The 19138-nt window shown below is 31.7% G+C and overlaps 1 protein-coding gene across 6 annotated transcripts in view; it reads right to left on the bottom strand.

The window, feature by feature from the left end:
• The window catches only part of LOC126826642 (plexin-A4), a 104251-nt gene that overhangs the window by 53360 nt on the left and 31753 nt on the right, over positions 1-19138 (bottom strand). For 5 of the 6 annotated variants that reach the window (XM_050555594.1, XM_050555593.2, XM_050555596.2 and 2 more), the window contains exons 5-6: positions 3155-3255; positions 2286-2303 (exon numbers count right to left, since the gene is read on the bottom strand). In XM_050555594.1, coding sequence (XP_050411551.1) covers positions 2286-2303; positions 3155-3255 — 119 coding nt within the window. The remainder of the gene's footprint in view (positions 1-2285; positions 2304-3154; positions 3256-19138) is intronic. The other variant, XM_050555595.2, reaches the window with a different exon arrangement.

Below are 19138 nucleotides of genomic sequence, written 5' to 3'. Positions count from 1 at the left end.
CCAAAACTGGTATTAGGAGATTATGTAAAATGAACTTATCATTCAAGCTGAAAAAACCCTATGGAATTTATGGATAAAATCTGCCGCCATCATAATGATGAATATGGTGGAATTGAAGCCAGTGGTAATAAGATACACTCTAGGTACAGGCTAATCAACCCACAGCAACATGTAGTATGCTTCTTTTATCTCCAATACAATCCCCAAAGCTTGAGAAAATTGGCCGAGTTCAACACCTGCCATGACCATGGGTATGGTCTTTATGTTTTTTACATGAAAAATGTTGAACAGACAATAAAAAGCAATCTTGAGGCCATCATTCAAATTTATCAGTTTGTGAAGAAGCAAGTAGTTTGTCTAATTAGAACCATCTCTTTAATTTGATCAATTGACTCCATGGGACCAACTGCAACTTGTTCAATACTAATTATCCATGCTGTCATTCTATCAGTCACACATTACAGCAAGATTATATTTTTCATTAGAATCTTCGTCAACTTTTACAGACGAACAACTGCCATAAGGAACTGAAGTACTGTGAGAATTCAATATCATTTCAAATTGGTAAACAACGCATGGGCCGTGATGCAAACACAACTAATGACATATGACAAAAATTCTGCAAAGCAGAACTGAGTTGTTATGTAAAATAACGAACTGGGGACATGAGAGAAGTTCATCATGAAGCCATCTAGACACACATCTAATGATCTTTGGTACTTGAAAACATTCAAGATTCAGAAAGAATATGTTGAGAATTGAAGAATGGCAATGAATGTCAATGATTGCTATTAGCCAAGTAGTCACCAGAGACTGTTACTGAATATTTGTAGATCAACTACCAACCATTATCTAAGACATCACAAGATAATGTGAATCTACCATATTCACTTCTTTTATATAACATAGTCTTGTCAGGGGAATCTTAATACACCAACACAAGTAAAGATGCCCACACTATCTCTAGAATCAATGTCAACAAATTTAAAGGAAAAAATAAATTCAATCAAGTTTGAAAGAATTCCAGTCATAATCTTGTCCTGTAATATGTTCATAGCTTTAAGAGTCAAATGTCATCTACCCTCTTTGGCCCATGAACAATCCCTGTGAAATTAAAAACAGAGATATAGAGTATTTACAAGAAATTATGGGCAGACAACATGGATAAAAATGGGCAATAAATGTTTATTAAAACTCCTAAATTAATGAAAATTTATGGGCTTCTTCTCCTCACCCATCTTGAAAATATATACAAATTGTTTAAAAGATTGGAACAAATGACATATTTAATATCTATTTAAGACACGTTCATTATAGGAAAAACATTTAAATAATTTGCTTCCAGGTAAGACTCAGACCGAAGAGGTTAGCAAAAAGAATAGACAATCAATCTGACTTTTCAACTTATATTACAAGAATAAATGACATCAGACAGATGATTATTATTATCACATTTCAATGTCACAAATCAACCCCAACCCCAAATGATATCAACAGTGCACATAGAATATTCTTCCACACTCCCCTAAAGCATCAAAATTTCAAAATCAAAATCAATCTGAAAATGTGCAATATTAATCAGTGTTGCATTATACATGTCAAGTATACCAAACTAATTCCTAGTATTGTTAATAAAATTCTTCTATAAAGTTTTATACAAGCAAAAATAAATATGATGATAAACAGAAAAACAAGGATTACAACATTCAAATTTTACTAAAGCCATTCATATTCATGCAATTACATAAAGCGTGAACTATTATCTATTTCCCGAAATGTTACAGCAATGATGATAGGTATACTACACCCTTCTATTAATAGATCATAATAATTTGTTTGTCACATATAAAGTTAATCAAAGTAGAAGCTTTCTCATATCCCTTCAAACTGTTAGTTAAATAATTCTTTCACTAACGGTTCAAATATCAACCCCTAGTGAAACACTATTTCACTAAGGGTAAAAATCTTGAACTTAAGGATTGTATCAAAGCTTCTATTTTACAACTAAATTATCTTTGTTATCAGTGTGTTCGATATACAAGGCACCTTTGACGACTGCTTTATATAGGCGACATGTTTCGTATAAAGATAAAAGTAAAAATACTCCAAGAATGAACATCAAGCCTTTTTACTGATACATTCCCCCATACAGCCTAATCTGTTTGTCTACAAATACCACTATTATAATGTGCAAGTTGAGACTAACATCTCATAATTAGAAAATATAAAGAGAAGCCACAGGGTATTTATTTTATAAGGTTACAACATGTAGACTTGGTACTTACAAATCAACACGTCTCTCCCTTTGTTTAGCAAAAAAAAAATAAATGTTATATTTAAACAAAACAGTTAAAGAGAAAGAATACATGTATTACGGTACTAAAAAAAATTATCAACAAATCTAAAGCAAATTGATCAATTCATACCAGTAGGATGAAAAGACATGCTTTTATAATTCTGTAATATATCTGGGTTTCAAAACATAATTTACAGAGACAATTATAAGCAGCCGTCTATGTGTATCATGCGATCAGAATCAAATGTTTTGGAAATTTCTAGCAATCACAGACACATACAATACTGGCTATTATGAATGTGTTCCAAAACAATGCAAAATCCTAAAATATTGCAAAAACAAATACTAATTGTACAATAAAATTTTAACATGCTATTTTGTGCTATAAATATTATTATTATTCAGTTTCAAACAAGGGGCAAATAGTTAGGGTGACTCGATATCTCTTTTAACCTAATTTTATAACATTTGAGTTATAAACAAGCCACTGAGTTTTATGCCTCTGAATGGACCTAAAAAAAACATGGAGAACCTCATCTTCCAAACACAAGGAAAACTTTAACTACCCCAATTGAACCTTTGCATTCAGGGGGCAATATTAACTGCTGATTGGCTCCTGAGCATTATATGCCACCCAATACAAGTAACCACAGGGAAATGTTTTGGCGTCAATAACATTGTTTGTTAAATGTATTCAAGTAGAACTTTATAAAATGCAACCAAGGTTAAAGTTTCACCAGGAACTGGGTTATAAAAAAAACAAGAACCAAATACAAGTGATGACAAGTGTTAGTGTGACAACTTCAATCCATGTCTGGATTAGATATCTTTAAACAGGAACAGAATACTGGAACTTACTTGTCTTCAAAAGAACACCAACCACAGAAAGGATCCTTGGCACCCAAACAATCATAGCAAGTTTTATATTGACTACAATCGTGTACTTTCAATTTGGTTATCTGAAAAATAAAATGAAATAAAGATATACAATTTTCAAATATCAACCAGAGAGAAATGGATTTAACATCAACTCAACACTAATCAGGTCATTTCAGAACCAATATATTCTTTAGCAGTGGGCGGAAACTGGAAGACCCGGAGTAAACACAAAGGGTTGGACAGGCGACCCTACTTGTTGCGACGTACAATCGGGGAATCGAAACCACACCACTTGACTCAATGACAGACTTTATGTCACAACGCACACACGTTAACCATTCAGTCACCCAACCCCCCAGAAAAAGGTAAAAACCTAGAGAACCCTCTGAGTTAGGCAGGGACCCTATTCCTTGTTATATTCAATCCTGGGATCGACCCTTGACATGCGTAGTTCACATATCTACACCCAACATCCCCAAAATAACAACAAAACATGTTTCAAATAATGTTGTAAAGATTACTGGTAGTCAATAGCAACAAATGAGGCAACTAAACTTCCACACTGAAAAAAAGTTGTAATGCTGTGTTTTATTGACAGAAAATAAGATACTGCTGCTCAAAAGACATTTTACACAATTCATGAATAACATTTTGGATTTTTTTCTCAAAAGTTGACTTTTTGAACAGATTTTTTTTAAATCCTAATTTAAAGATCTAAGGAACATGGTTGTCATATTTCTATTCTATGAGAAACAATTTCCCAGGACAGAACAACTTAAAATTTTATTGAAAAAAGGCTTAGAGACAACCACACACTTGATTGTCACTAAGGAATAAATTGATGTTTGAAGATGTCTGATATTGAAGGGAAGGCCAATTAAATCATTAGAGTGCTATCAAGCAGAAATCTCAGTCAAGCATGACATCAAATTTAATTTTGCTCTGGAGTAACCATATCATTTTTTTCAGAAATATCTAATTAACACAAATTGTCTAGTTTAATCATTAATTAAATTGTACTTCCTTCTCAAATATATCAATATTTTAACTGAACAGAGTTGATTATAATTAAATTAGAAGCCTATGTTTATATAACAATATAACATCAAACAATACTTTTATATCATTTGATCCAATATGAAATTAGTTACCAGTCTAATAAATTCTATTTTCAAGCAAAAAAAAAACCCTTTTCATCAGCATTCTCCCTGGTTTTATTGTCTGTCTGGATGTGAATGCATCCAAGATACTAAGCTGTTTTTTATTTGTTTGAAATTTTCAGCTAATTTTATTCCCCGGAAAAGATCTGGCATTAATATTGAAATGGGGTTTAACGTCCTGCTGTTCTGCACATTAATATCAAACAAGCAGCAGAAGCAACAGGATTTCAGATATTTTAAAATAATTTACCAAATTGTGAAATATAATGGAACAATAAAATTCCTGATCGAGCTTCTTTTGTAATCATAATTGAAGAAAGAATCAGTTTTTCAGAAAACTAAAGATCACTATGGGAGCTATAATAGTTTACTAAAAGGGTCGAGTCATGGCAGTCTGAAATGACATATGATCACTAGGATGACTAATAAAATGAAAGTTTTGGACAATCTTGCCAAAGATTACCACAATAAACATGACCTTTATATTATTATAAAAGAAACTACAGCAGGAATGTGAGTAGACAAACTGGTGTCTTATAATCAGCACTGCAGGTAGAGTCTACTACATTCTATAAATATCTGATTCAATAGGGGTGAAACAGTTCTAGTCCTACTCTAGTACATATATCTAGCAATCATTATATTTCTACATTCCATTGCTGTATCTCTTGGCTCTATATTATATTTATTATACATAAATAAAACAGACAGTCTTAATGTATTTCATTAACTCAATTTCATTAGAGATCAAAAATATGTTCTAATAAACATTGATTGTAAAACAAGTAGATTCCAGCCTATTCTCTATATAGACACTTTTAAATAGATAAATTGATCAATTAAATACTATAATGATCATCTAACAAATCCCTACAGTATAAGTGAATAATGTTGTGAGGAGATAAGAACTTAAATTAATAAAATATCAAACCAACTTTAGCACACAATGAGAAAATATAATTCCATAAAGAGAAAATTGACAATAGAAATCAATATTTCTCACTTTAATAATAACAAAATCGTCAAGGCTTAGGATGTAATCTTATATTTAAATTTAGCATGCTTCCTGAAGCAGCTGAACCAAATTATTGTACTGTGTTACACAGAGGAAAAAATGGTTCACTTCAATAAATAGCAAAAAAAAAAAAAAAAAAAAAAAAATCAAAAAAGAAAATATAATCAAGATTTTAAAATCTGAAAGCTCATTACCTCATCAGTCATTATTGACTTTCATTTGTCCTTATCCTTATGAACTTTTACTATCAGTTATGCTAATTGATACCAAGAATTCCAAATAAGAATCAATGACGCCTAATTATATAAAAATCTATAAATAAGTTGTTAACGTAAAAATGTAAAATCATTGTCATGAAAAGAGTGAAAAAGTCCACGAATGATAAATAATGAGTATTGATTGATCAGATGTAACTACCTGCTTAAATCATCACAATTTTATTCTATAATAGACAATATCTTCAACTTTCTAATCTACAATAATCACCAAATCTTTCATTATATGACCATTCACATGCTTAATGTGAGACACATTGTTTGAAAGAGGTCGTATGCAGAATAGTTCCAGTTTCTATGCTAGGTATTAACACTCGGCTGCTAAATGGGTCTTAATGAAATGTATTGATTATTTTGCGTATATTGTTTACTTAAAGAATAAAACAGCCTTATAAAGACACATTACTAATCATTAACAACATTGATCTGCTGATGATAATAAAACAAAATGACTGAAATAAATAAAGGACTTCAATAACTGAGCAGTAATTATTCCTATTAACCATCCGGCGTCATAATGACTTCCAGTTTTAACAATTCATACACTAACTGAACTCATATATAACTCCATATACTCTGGACACCTATAAAATGTACTCTTCAAGTTCTGGTCCCCAATAATGATATATCCATCCATACACAATTTTACAGGATATGATGGTGTAACTAAACATTTATATCAGTGCCAGAACTGTTCTTCATAGAACAATTTGTTATGGTCAAGGACTTGCTGGTAATGCAGTAATGACTAAACGCATATGTACTGAAATAACCAGGCCAGACTTCTTTTCAATTTAAATAACCAAAATTTTTACAGAACTGTACTTGAATCCAGATTAAGACCACCTCACTTTGGTCGGTTAGTTATGGTCCAGTCTTGATTCAACCCATTTACACTCTTGAAAATGCTGCGCAATATTTCCAGCATAAATGGGGTTCATAAGTATTTATTACTCTAGTATATCTAAACCCAATAATATCTATGTGAAAATTGAGTTTAATTTAGCTAAACAGAGTACACATCAATGATTATATCTTTGAGAAGATTATCAATCCATAGCCATCTACTGGTAGTAATAAATACCAAGCTCTTCACTCATTTTTAATTCATGTGTGTACACTTGATTAAAAGCCTTTTAATCTAACTTTATTACAACGTTTATCTAATAAAGTCACTGGTGGTGTAACTGTTAAAATGTGCATAATAGAAATGTTTGAAAATTATGAGAAACTATGAATTCACCAACATTAACAATCAAATGATACGAAAACTTGTAATACGTTAATCAGTAAAATACATGTACTTAAACTACAATCAACAATCAATAAACTACAGCTCACTTTCTGCTCTTTCGTTTTTTGTCAAATAGTTGTGGATTTAAAAAAAAAAGATGCTTAGTTACACGATCAAACATTGGAACTAATTTAGATAATGTTCTACAGTCTTTCAAACTTGTACTAGGATTTATAAGAAACATCAAATATTTGAACCAAAATGGCTCACGGCAACATGTCAAAATGTTTTAACAAAGCCAATGAACAAAACAATCAGCAAAGCGGGCAGAGAAAAAAAAATGTTCTAGCAGATAAATCTGGTATCAAAATCCTGAACACATGGAACTGTTATGTTGCAGGCAACCATAGTTACATCAACATCTTTTAATCCCTGAAGAGGCCATTTGTCAAAGAACTTTCTCCATTTGTCTCCTTGTTGTTGACCTTGAGTTGTCGTCACGTCAATCATTTCTATGTCCACAATAGAAGATAATTTTTATAAAATGAACTTGTTAATATGAATTGGGGGAGAGATGAAAGTTACATGTCATGTGATCAGCATGATGTAATATTCAATAAATGCAGACGGTATGCCCAATAGAGACCAAGATTTCAACTGAAGGATCACTTAAAATAGACCTGTCACATCAAATACTAATTTCTCAAAAGAGATGAACCCAAATTTATTCCCTTTTTGTCTTTCTAGTCTCATTCTCTCAGTCTCATTTTGTACACCAAATGTTTACCATTGATTATTTCCTTTTCCAGACTTATAATCATTTCGTGTTTCAAATCTTCTTTTTACAAAATGTTCCATTTAGTCAGTTCTGTCATATACAAATATATTAAAAAGATCATATCAAAGTTTGATTTAAAGCTTAATATTAAACGTTAGTAATTCATTCTTTGTAAAATATTCCATTCGCTGTGTATTAAGGGAGAAGGCACAGATCTATTTCAGTGAATAAACACAAGTAAACTTTTGATAGAAACATTCATCTTGCCCAACTATCTCAATATAAATTTTCACAGACATAGAAATGGTCAGTGTTTTGTGTGATTGATGACCAGTTTTCTTACACTAAGCTACTAAGAATAAAAATTGAACACATCTATAACGATGCCTGGTTTACTCTCTCTCTTCATATCTGTTTTCCAGCGAAAAATAGGATTCTGCAAAAGTTTGGAACATTCTGCAAGTCGAAGATAGCAAGAGTTACTGATCAGGTTACGCAATTAGTTACGTAATCCCATCAATGATGATTTCCAATTAGCTCAATATTTTAAGCTGAATGGAATGGGGGTTTCTATGGTCATGTGTGTAATGTAACTTGCCAGGAGAGGGTTGTTTCTGCCTTCTTTGAGACTCATGATTTGTTTTTATATTACATCAATTAAGGACAGTAAACATATGCACTCAATGTATACACATATGGATATGGGTTTTTTTGACTATTCCAGATGACTAGACAGACTTTTCAATGTGGGCTCATTAAAAGCAAAACTATCGACACATACACTGTAAAATCTGTGATCAATAATTTAATTCAAAATACAATTTTATTCTAAGCACTATGAAAAATGGGATAACCCACAGCCCTGACATCTGGCAAAGTTCAATTAACAATAAAATTATTGTTTGCTCATTGCTTGGGGCTTGGATGCCATCAGTCCATAATATTATTGATGACAAGGATGTTTCAAAGCATATCAAATCCATTTCCAAAACTGATTGATCAAATTAGCACTTGTCACATACTCAAGAAAAGGAGATTAACAGAAACTCTTGTACAGATTAAGCACTTCTTATTACAATTCAAGAAACAAACAGATTTAATCATCAGTGATTGGAGTACAGGGACTTACTTGTCTGGGCCTATATTTTATGGTATGAAACAAGTAAAAAAAAATGTAGAAAAAAACTAGAATCTATAGAATTAGGGCTTTTATTTTTTGTCTGTATACTTCCATGATTGATTTAACTTTGAATTGTGTGAATTTTAACATGGTAAATTCCAAAGAGTTTTAAAAGGTTCTTTTTTCTAATGCAATTTTCTACCACATCATTGATTTTATTCAAAACACAAAACCCTCAAGATTAAGTGGATCTGCATCTGCATCCAGACACAAATCATTCCTGTTGATTGGTGCCAAAAAAAAAAGTCAGCACACCGGGAATACAACGCACATTGATATCAGACACCAGAATTAATTTTCTATAAGCTATACGTCTATATGAATTGATTTCATTAGAGTTTTTGTCTAACTTCCTTCTTTACATATTGTCATGCTATAATGGGGATTCGGTTACTTGATGAACATGCCTTAAGCAATTTTAATTTCTATATAAGAAGTAATTTCAAAGTATCTGGAACTAATTTGATTTCTTCCTCAGGAGATTAGCAAGAATATCACTTATCTCAAATGTAGACATGGGACATTTTTGCCATAATCGATATTTCTTTAAACTAGATATCGCCTCCTTTGAAAAATAATGTACATGTATTTATGTATGGGAATTAAAGTGAATTTAACCCAACAACATATGGTCGAAACTAGTCATACTTAAATGAAATCTACCATATCATTTTTCTGCTCTATCCTGGCCAATGAAGATGGATATATGCCATGCAGTGTACTATTAGTAGGAGGGAAATTTTGTCCTGATAGGGCAAATATAGCCTACTCTTTATTTTGAATTCCAACTGTCAAGGGTTCTTTTAAGTGCATGCCAGCAGGTACACGGGACCTTGTTTTTTATTCCTATCCAAATGACTTGACAGTTACTTGAAAGGTCCTCCCTCATGATACCATCTAGCAGCTTATCTAGCAGGTCCTGGGTACTATTTTGCTGTCAGTTTTTGTAGCTTAGCCAACAGCTACTGAAAGGATTTCAACTTATTGTCGGCACCATTTTGTCTTATGGGGAAACAATTTTAAGTTGTACAGGAATCTTCATATGATGTTTGACACCCTATACAAAATGGACATATTTTTGTCCAGACCAAACAAGTCATATTCCAGCTGACTCGTTCAATAACCCTAAAATACAGGTCCATTTTATTATTCTGTTGTTTACACCACTTCATTGTTGTCGAAAAATGGTCATGCACAAATTATAATTAGTTGATTCGTCCACCCAAAACCCATAAATTTCACACAATCTTTTGAAAGACTACGATTATTTAAATATTTGATAGGTTGTCTAGCAAAGATTAACAGTAATATTATGCAGTTGTCTCAGGTCCAGAATATACTTTTCTTAAACTAGTCTTTACATGTTAATGGAGTGACCATACAAACACATAACAGCACATAACAGAATTAAATTACACAAAACAGAGACAGAAAAATAAGATGACCAATATTTCAAGACTTTTTTTTATTATTCAGCAACATGCCAATTATATAAGATATAATAGTGATTGATTTTCTTTTAATATATTATCAACCTGCCATCAATGGTCTACCCCATCTGTAATACCAGCAATTATTTCATCTTCTAAACCATTAAATACAATCCACTTAGTATATATTAAGAGAAGCTACTAGATAAAAAGCTAATCCCACTAGAAACTGATTTATACCTCAGATATGGTCAAGAATGGATCTCAAGAGAATTAAGACACTACTAATGAACGTCAAGTACATTACCACTGATAATATTTGCCTTGCTACGCTCATAGGTTTCTATAAAAAGGATTCCTGTACAACAGATGAAATCTCGTATTATGATTTACATTTCTACTGATGCATAAAAATTGTAGAAAGGAGATGAATTTAAAGTTGACTTCATGTTTCAGTAAATCAAGTGTGTGACTCAACATGGTCTCTAGTTGGTAACTCTCTACACAATGTAGGAGTAATAAAAGAAATTGATACAATGAACATAAATAACACTTGGGTCATGGTGTTATATCCAGTACAGTGGTGTAGTTCATCCATTATAAATTAAGATGGTCTTCCAAAATGGCTCCTATATTAGTAAAGGCTGAGAATAAAATGTCAGACAGATTCCAAGTGGCATTTAAGACATTTCTATCTATGTGCATCTATGTTTAATGCCAGAAAGATTGGCATTCATTGAAAAAACAATTTCTAACACTCATCTAATATTGCACCTTAAAATATTTTGAACAGCTTACAGACAAATTTTCTTAATATTTATTTATGACAAAGAAAAATGTCAATGAGAAGGGGACATGTGACAAAACCAAATATCAATGAAAAACTTTGTACAATACTCAGAATTTAAAACCTTACAGAAGAGTCTTGCATGCATAAAAGTTATGTCAGCATAACTTTGTTGTGTTCACATTGGATAAAATTTTTGCATTAGGAAGAAGTGATAACAAAATGAGGAATGGCAATCATGTGATCAGTGTGAGAATTAAACTTGCATACAATGACACCATTCACAAAATATTTTTGCAAGTGGATGCATCTGTATGCTCTGCCACGTTCTTTGGTTACAAATTATCACGTTTTATCTCTTGGAAGACAGTCCCCTCTAATCGACATTAAAAGGAAACATATTTGCGTTCACACTGAAACTATGCAAGCACAAAATTTATTCTTACAAAGCTAAACACACGTTTTATGTCCCTTAAAGATATGCTGTCATACAACTTGCACTCATAGATCAGATCTGCAGTATGGATGTGACCATATAGTTGTATTATTTCAGTTCATATTCCATAAAAAAATGCACAAATTTTAAATAGTTCCAGATGCTCTTAAAATATGTTGCCGAAACTGAAAAAGTGCAAATAAAATTAAAAAGACATCAGCATAAATATATTTTTACTCTATTTGGACTTGGTTTGGGTATATTTTTTTTATTTGTTCTTTACATCAAATTTGACAGATTTTTCATCTATAAACAGACTTTATGGACTGATGTTTCAGGCCATGTGTTATATGTAGTACTAGTCCATATAATATTAAAATTTTACCAATAACTGAAGAGCCTACATTCTAACTAAACATCCCCACATACCACTTACGTACATAATCAAAATCTTTTCATTACCATTAAGTGGTCATGATAATTTTAAAAAAAAATTCTAGCCAAAGTTCATTATGTTTGGTATCAGGACATGAAATAGCGAAACATTTTAAATATATTTCGTATTATCTATTTTGTATTATATATCTATTGAAGTATCATCTTGTCACACTTTAAGTATGAAGGAAATACCTACTTCAGAATAGCTTGTGACCGAATATAATATGACAATCATACTTACATGTAAATATGGATTGTTTGAAATACTAGGAAATATATAGGAGAGATATGATATAATGATAAACCTATTGTTTGAAAATCTTCCGTGTAATTATGGTCAACAGGATAACATTCCTGAAATGTCAAGCAATAAGAAAATTTCCACATATTACTTCTTCTTGTTCTCTTTCGATTTTGTCCATTAGTCTTTGTATTGTGACTGCTGATTAAGATCAATTAAGCACCACTTAAAATTTCTGAGTTAATTTCATGTGGTAAAACTATATTAGGATTAATCCACAAATACTTCAATTCAAAGTTCCAAACCCTGGTTGTGCATTTTTCGCACGATATTTAATTTTTCAATTCAACCTCTCTTATGTAAATACAGAAGAGAACTGAACCATTTTTGAACTGATATTCCTTTTAAAGATTTAACTTTTACAATATTTTAGTTTGCAAGGGATTCAGCATCTCTCAAATGAAAATCAGAGTGCAAGTTTATGATGCAGTTTAAACATGTATTTATGGTAATTGTCAGTTTCTGACTCGAAAATAATACTTGTGTCGCGTTATAGGTCTTATTTTCTACTTACAAAGTTGAGTGTCATAACAACTTTCAAGTTTTATGTAAAAACTATGATTTGTAACATGATACCAGCGTTATTATCAAGTCAGAAACTATGTAATTACATGATTCAAAGGCAACAGAAATTTACAATCACAATTCCCAAGAAAAATTTATTTTTCATTTTAAAGCATTTATGAAATTGCAAACTCCCTCACGAGACCCTACCAACTAAAATAATGGCTGACTTTCCCTCAAATTACCTGGTAGCTGTACTAAAATCATTTTCAGCTAGATATTTTGGGGTGAAAATGTGATAAGATTAGAGATAGATCAATCAAGCACTCTAATATCATTGGTGAAATCACGTTATGTATAATCGGTAAATATGAGCATAATGTATAATTTGACAGTATGATTCACAGGAGAAATTATTCACATCAGTTAAAGAATCATCAAAGATATCTAAGTTATTCATGTGTTTCTTTAATTCTATACATTTATCATACAAAAATCTCTGGTGAGTAATCACAGCTAAAAACCAATATTAGCTAAAATCAACCACAAAACCTTAAGTCATGTTATTTCTACTTTCAATATGCCAGAATGTCTGAACAGGTTAGAAGAAGGGTCAAAATATTTCCAGTTCACTCCAAACCAAAACAACCATTACTATGTTTAGTGAGCAAACTTTCATTGTAGCTCACTGGAAAGTCATCGAAGAAACTTTTGATCTTAGAATGAGGTAGTTTAGCGTGAAGGGTCTAAGTGTGAAATGAATTTTGTGTTTGGATAGACAACAGAGTAATTTAGTAGACTACTCCAAACCCTCGTCTTTTTTTAATTATTCCCATTTCAGCGATTGATTTGTTTGTACTTAAGAAGTGAATCTCAATAATCCAGATTGTAAAATATAGGCAGTAGAGAGGCTTGATGTTAGAGAGTATTGCCATTAATCAAATTGTTGTCATTTCGAGCTTAAAATAATTTAGCTGAAAGCTACTTGATATATCTTGGGGATGTCGACACAAAACTTTCAACCAACTACTGAGTAAGATAGGTTGCGTCTTTAATAAATGCCACTTTAAGCTCCCAAAAAGATTCAATGGACTAGGGTGTTTCAACATTCCTTAATTAGAAAAGAAGCATTCTTTTGTCTTATGCTAACAGTATTTGTTGAATCAGACTTGTCTTCACCGAAGGAGCTTCACATTATGTCACAATCTACCAGTTGTTTTAGTAATGTTATCCAGTGACAAACTGTTATAATTGCTAGATCTGCAAGAATGCTTGATCTGTAAGGTGATTCTGATACAAATAGGGAAAGCCATCTTAATCAAACATGAATTATTCTTTGAAATAACCATTGTGCATAACTTTTGAAGAGTTTAATTATCTCCATCAAAGGATGCTCCTAAAATAAACAGGTCAGGAAACCAGTTCACACCATCAGCTAATGCTATGAATGTTGTCAACAGCACAATATTTGATTTCAAAATGGTTGCAATTGTTACATGGCACATAGTTGTCACATTTGCATCATAGATACACAGTGGACTATGGGTGTGAATTAATTAGAGCTACCTTTTTCATGGAATACCATGAACAGATTAAATATCTGGAGCACATTTCCAGTATGGTCAAATCATTGTTCAAATATTGGTATTGTCTTCAAGTGGCACATACAATGAACAGACAACATATTTAATTCATGACAAATGGAACTGCAGACTTGTTTCTGAGAATGCAAGTCGAGTCTATTGTTGATACAAGGTTTCACGTCACTTATTCTCATCAATCTGTTTAAAGTGTAATTCTAGTAAATATCTAATAACTTACATCATAATCAAAATTCATGAATTCAGTGAATACAATAATATCAATGACAAATTATCCAAATTATATTAAAAGTGATGATATGATCATATATACCAGTTACATTTTCACATAACAGCTCCAAGAATCTTCTTAATCTAAAAGGGCTTTTCATCATAGAGAGTGAAATTTTAATGCTTCTTGGAAAATTTGGTAAATATTTTACTGGAATCTTTCAAAGATGCAGATGATTAAGTGTGAAAGAATCTTCCCATTAATCAGATTTTCTGAATTCTGACCTTTAACTTTGAGTGCGGAAAAGTAAGTCAATGACATTGTTAGTTCCCTTTTTGATTACAAAGTATCATTAAAGGCATAGCAATCCAGAATGTTCACATATATCTGAGATGTCAAATATATGTGCTATTTTAATGTAATTATGTAATTAAGCATGTCTGAGTACAAAAATACAACATTAAGAATTGACTAGCTTCAGAGTTGTATTCGAAGGTGGGTGACTGTGGGCAATAGTTCTTAGGCAATGAATTTTTTTTTACTTTTAAAATATGTCATTGCTTGGTGGACAGTTATGCAGGACATAACTTATATTCAACAGAGACTGACATGAAATTGGGGTATAATAAAATACAAATTAAAAAAAATAAGAGCAATCCAACGTCTCAGAAAATTTCTCACGCAACTTTCCAGTAGAATCTTTTGATCTTTAACTTCTATAACTAGCTTCATTAAAATCAATTAAAGGCAATTGCGTTTTCCATGCCTAAACAACAATCTATATCGAACAAACCATTCACATGGTGTCTCAAGAGAGAATTTTCATCTGGTAGCCAATATGTTAGGATATTGTCCACTCCTGACAACTGTCTGACCAGTGATTAGTATAACTTGAATTGAGCATTGACAAATAAATGAAGTATTCTCTACCAGTTCAGAAGTTGGGTTCTAAAGTGCCACTCTAACAAAAGCACGCTATGACCAGTGTCTTCGCAGTAGTATTCCACTAGGGAAATCTGTTTATGGTCGTCTTGCTAATCACTCAATTGCCTTTATTCTTTTTAAGCAAAAAAGATGGAAATGGGCCAAGATTTTAGGACAAAAAGTGAACCATTTTAGAAAATGGACATTTTAACATAGTATCAAACAAGCATTTTCCTTTTATATCCTAAAGAAATATTGTATATTTAATGTGCTTAAAGTAATAACATTCCGTTTTTTTTAAGTGTGAATTTGATCTGCAAATTATACATTATAAAAATTTCTTCAAAATACTGAAATGCCACTCAGTGATTGTGAAGAATGGTTTGATTCACTTTAATATTTTCCCAGAAGAGAAAAAAAAACTAATTTAAATATTGGTTCAATCAGGTCAATGGTTTTAGAAAAGAAAACATTTTCACTAGATTTTTTATATGAGGTTAGTATGCTAAAACAGCCAATAGTCTTCCACCATAATGAACTGAAGCTCAACAATATCAATAATGGTGGTTACATGCCAACAATTGCTTGGATAAATACCGTTCCATGTTCATCACCGAATCACCATTCCCTAACACATTCATTTAATCATGGCTACAGTTGGTAACAATATCTAAATCTACACAATACCTCCAGTAAACCTACAAAATCAATGTAAGTGAAGATCTAATGTAGCAATCTTTATTGGTATGAGCCTAGGGAAAAACCCTGTTGATCAAACCTACAGTAATACTAGACTATAAATCTAGTCTTTAAGGCATGTTGTACGTGTTACTGCATTTATCAGCCTGTCATTAATTACACGTATTGATCAGAATAATTGTTAACAAGGTATTTTGATCAACAGGTTTTAGATTATTACTATCAATCTTACAAAATCTGTACTAGTACTCTCACCGTATAAGATTAATGACAACAAATAATAAATCTTATTGAACACAATTCAGAATCGTGGTATCCATTTAGACATTACTGCTACATATGTTAGTCTAATGAGACAACAGAATTGAAGAATATTTATCATTTGTGCTGTCAGTGCTAAGCTCATACATGGAACAATATTTCAAACTTTTCACAAATGAAACATCAGCTGCGTTTCAAAGATGTGAATGTCCTTTCGTTGCACAATACCCCTTCAAATTTTCAATAAAATACTCAAATTGCATTCATGCTTTTTTGAGGGGGACCAGTTTTAAGTACTCTCGAACCCTTTCTATTTTAAGCTGTTTTGTGTCCAGGTCTGTATTAAATACACTTGAAATCTGGTATTGCAAATTGGGCAATGGATTACCATTAGTGTCCTTTCTTAATATTAACAAAACTTGGCAACTGTTTCCTATATATTTGTTGGAAGTGGAGGTTAATTAGAAAAACAATTTTTTGTCGTTTGATGATTACTATCTTTGTTCTACATGTATGTATGTGTAAAGTAATAATTTCCTTTTAAGATTGGAAATAAGATTCGTAATTTGGATCAGATCAATCATTTCTTCTGTCGCAGACTGAAATGATTGACAAAAACTATAATGCAATCAAATATAGAAGATGAAACAGATCATGTGTGTATTTTTATCTTGTCAGAGAAAATGTTATCAGAGTATTGACAATAAATAGCATTAATTATATCAGTTAAGAACTGAAAAAGAAAAATCTACAGATAGATAATCTAAAGTTATAATTGGTCAGTCAGTTCGACATTTACAAATCACTTATGCATGTCACGGTAATAGAAAACCAAGATCATGTCATATCAAATAAAACTAAGTCATAGAGTCATAGCACTAAAACATGATTGATGCACACTGGAATGGTATGCAACATGAATCATGCACATACTACATTATATTTCAAATTGACAATGACATTGAGAAGAGCATAATGTATCCTGATAGAGAAATCACAGAAAATTTGATACACCACTTGAGAACAAGAAGCCAAATATATTTACATTTTGCTAGAGAAAAACATGTAACATGTTCACTTTCAATCATATTCATTTTCTACTGAAAGAATGCAGGTTATCAATTATCAGCCAAGCAATTATATTCTCTTTTACAAAACAAGTTTTACTTCTTTTTTTTCTTAGATGTTTGTTAAAATATTACTCCAACTCTTACAGACATAACATCTTTCCAAAGAAAAAGCCAATTAAATTTTGACAAGGATATTTCTATTGATTACTATGGCCTAGAATGTCTCAGGTTAGCTAAAAGAACGTTTATAATGTTTCAAGATAAATAACCAACTTGTCAGGATTAACAGATGTATGTCTAATGATGGTATGTACAACAAAGTTCCCATGCACACACCTTTGCAGCCTTAAAATAAAAGATAAACTAGTTGTTGGAATTTGAAGAATTCTTCTCTTATCCGCCTGGGAGTCACTATGGCTTGATAGTGTAGAGCTGGCCCACTAACCAGGCAATCTCAAGATTGTCCAGCCATGGTTCCCCTCGTTGCTGGTGAAGAGGTTGTACGGATGGTATCAAAAATCCCATGTATACCACACAAAAAAAAAATCACCCCCACCACCCCACCCCCGGACAAAAATCAAAATAAGAGTAGGCTGGAGCACTTGTCCGGGCAAAATTTTCTTCACACCACACTGCATGGCGCATGCTCATCTTCATTAGCTCAGTTGTTGTAGAAAGGTAAGACGTAAAAACCAAATTCTTTTCTTATCCATATCAAGACAACTCTTTCCAGAACACCTAATACCACGTCATTAGGCTTATTTGTGAGAGAGTTATCTTGTGACAGGTAGGTATTCCTCTTGACATTCAGTTTATTCTGATACTTTGTCACTTTTTTTTTTCATTGTTGTTGCCACTCACTTTGACATTTTGAATTTTCTGTCTTTTTGTTCCTGTCTCTAAACGTGACCATGTAGAAATAAAATTATTATATTGTGAAAGTGACTTGGTACAATGTTGAACCCATTAAGCTCCTTTTTTTAATTATAAATTTGTGAGTACAATAAGATGATTACATCAAAAGATCTAAATCTTCTAATATGAGAAATTTCCAGACAAATGAAGAATTCAAGCAATCGACAATCGACACGAGTAACCATGCAGTATTAGAAATTCTAAAAAAAAAACCTTCTTCAAATTACTGCATATTAATTCAATTAATGCCGCTTTTGTAGCTTGATGTATGTGTACAGGATCATCGAGGCATGATGGTAATCTAATCAGAAATCTTGTATTTTTTATTGATGTTGCCGGATTTCCTTCTATCAGACAATTTTCTGTAATACTGAATTCTCAATTATTATAAATCATTGATTACAACAGAAAAACCAAATTCAATTCACGAATTGTCCCGACACAATGAATCCTTGTCGTCATAATAAACAAAAGCATTGCACAACATACCATTATTCATATGAATTAAGTAAATATTCTAATCACTGTAAATTAAATTACTAAAACGTTTTATGTGAATATTGGAAATATAAAATTACTAACACAAACAAAAATCTTATCTAGCTGTGCAAGCAGCTGCTAGAGATAAAACTTCAGTAACTTTTTTTCAATGACCTTTCTCTTTCATAAAAGGGTTAATATGACACGACCTCCTTTGATTATTGGGTCAAAAATAAAATGGCTGAATTGACTAAAACTAATGTG

This window comes from Patella vulgata, chromosome 7 (assembly GCF_932274485.2).
Source record: "Patella vulgata chromosome 7, xgPatVulg1.2, whole genome shotgun sequence".
NCBI lineage: Eukaryota > Metazoa > Mollusca > Gastropoda > Patellidae > Patella > Patella vulgata.
This window is presented reverse-complemented; position numbering and strand designations above follow the sequence as displayed.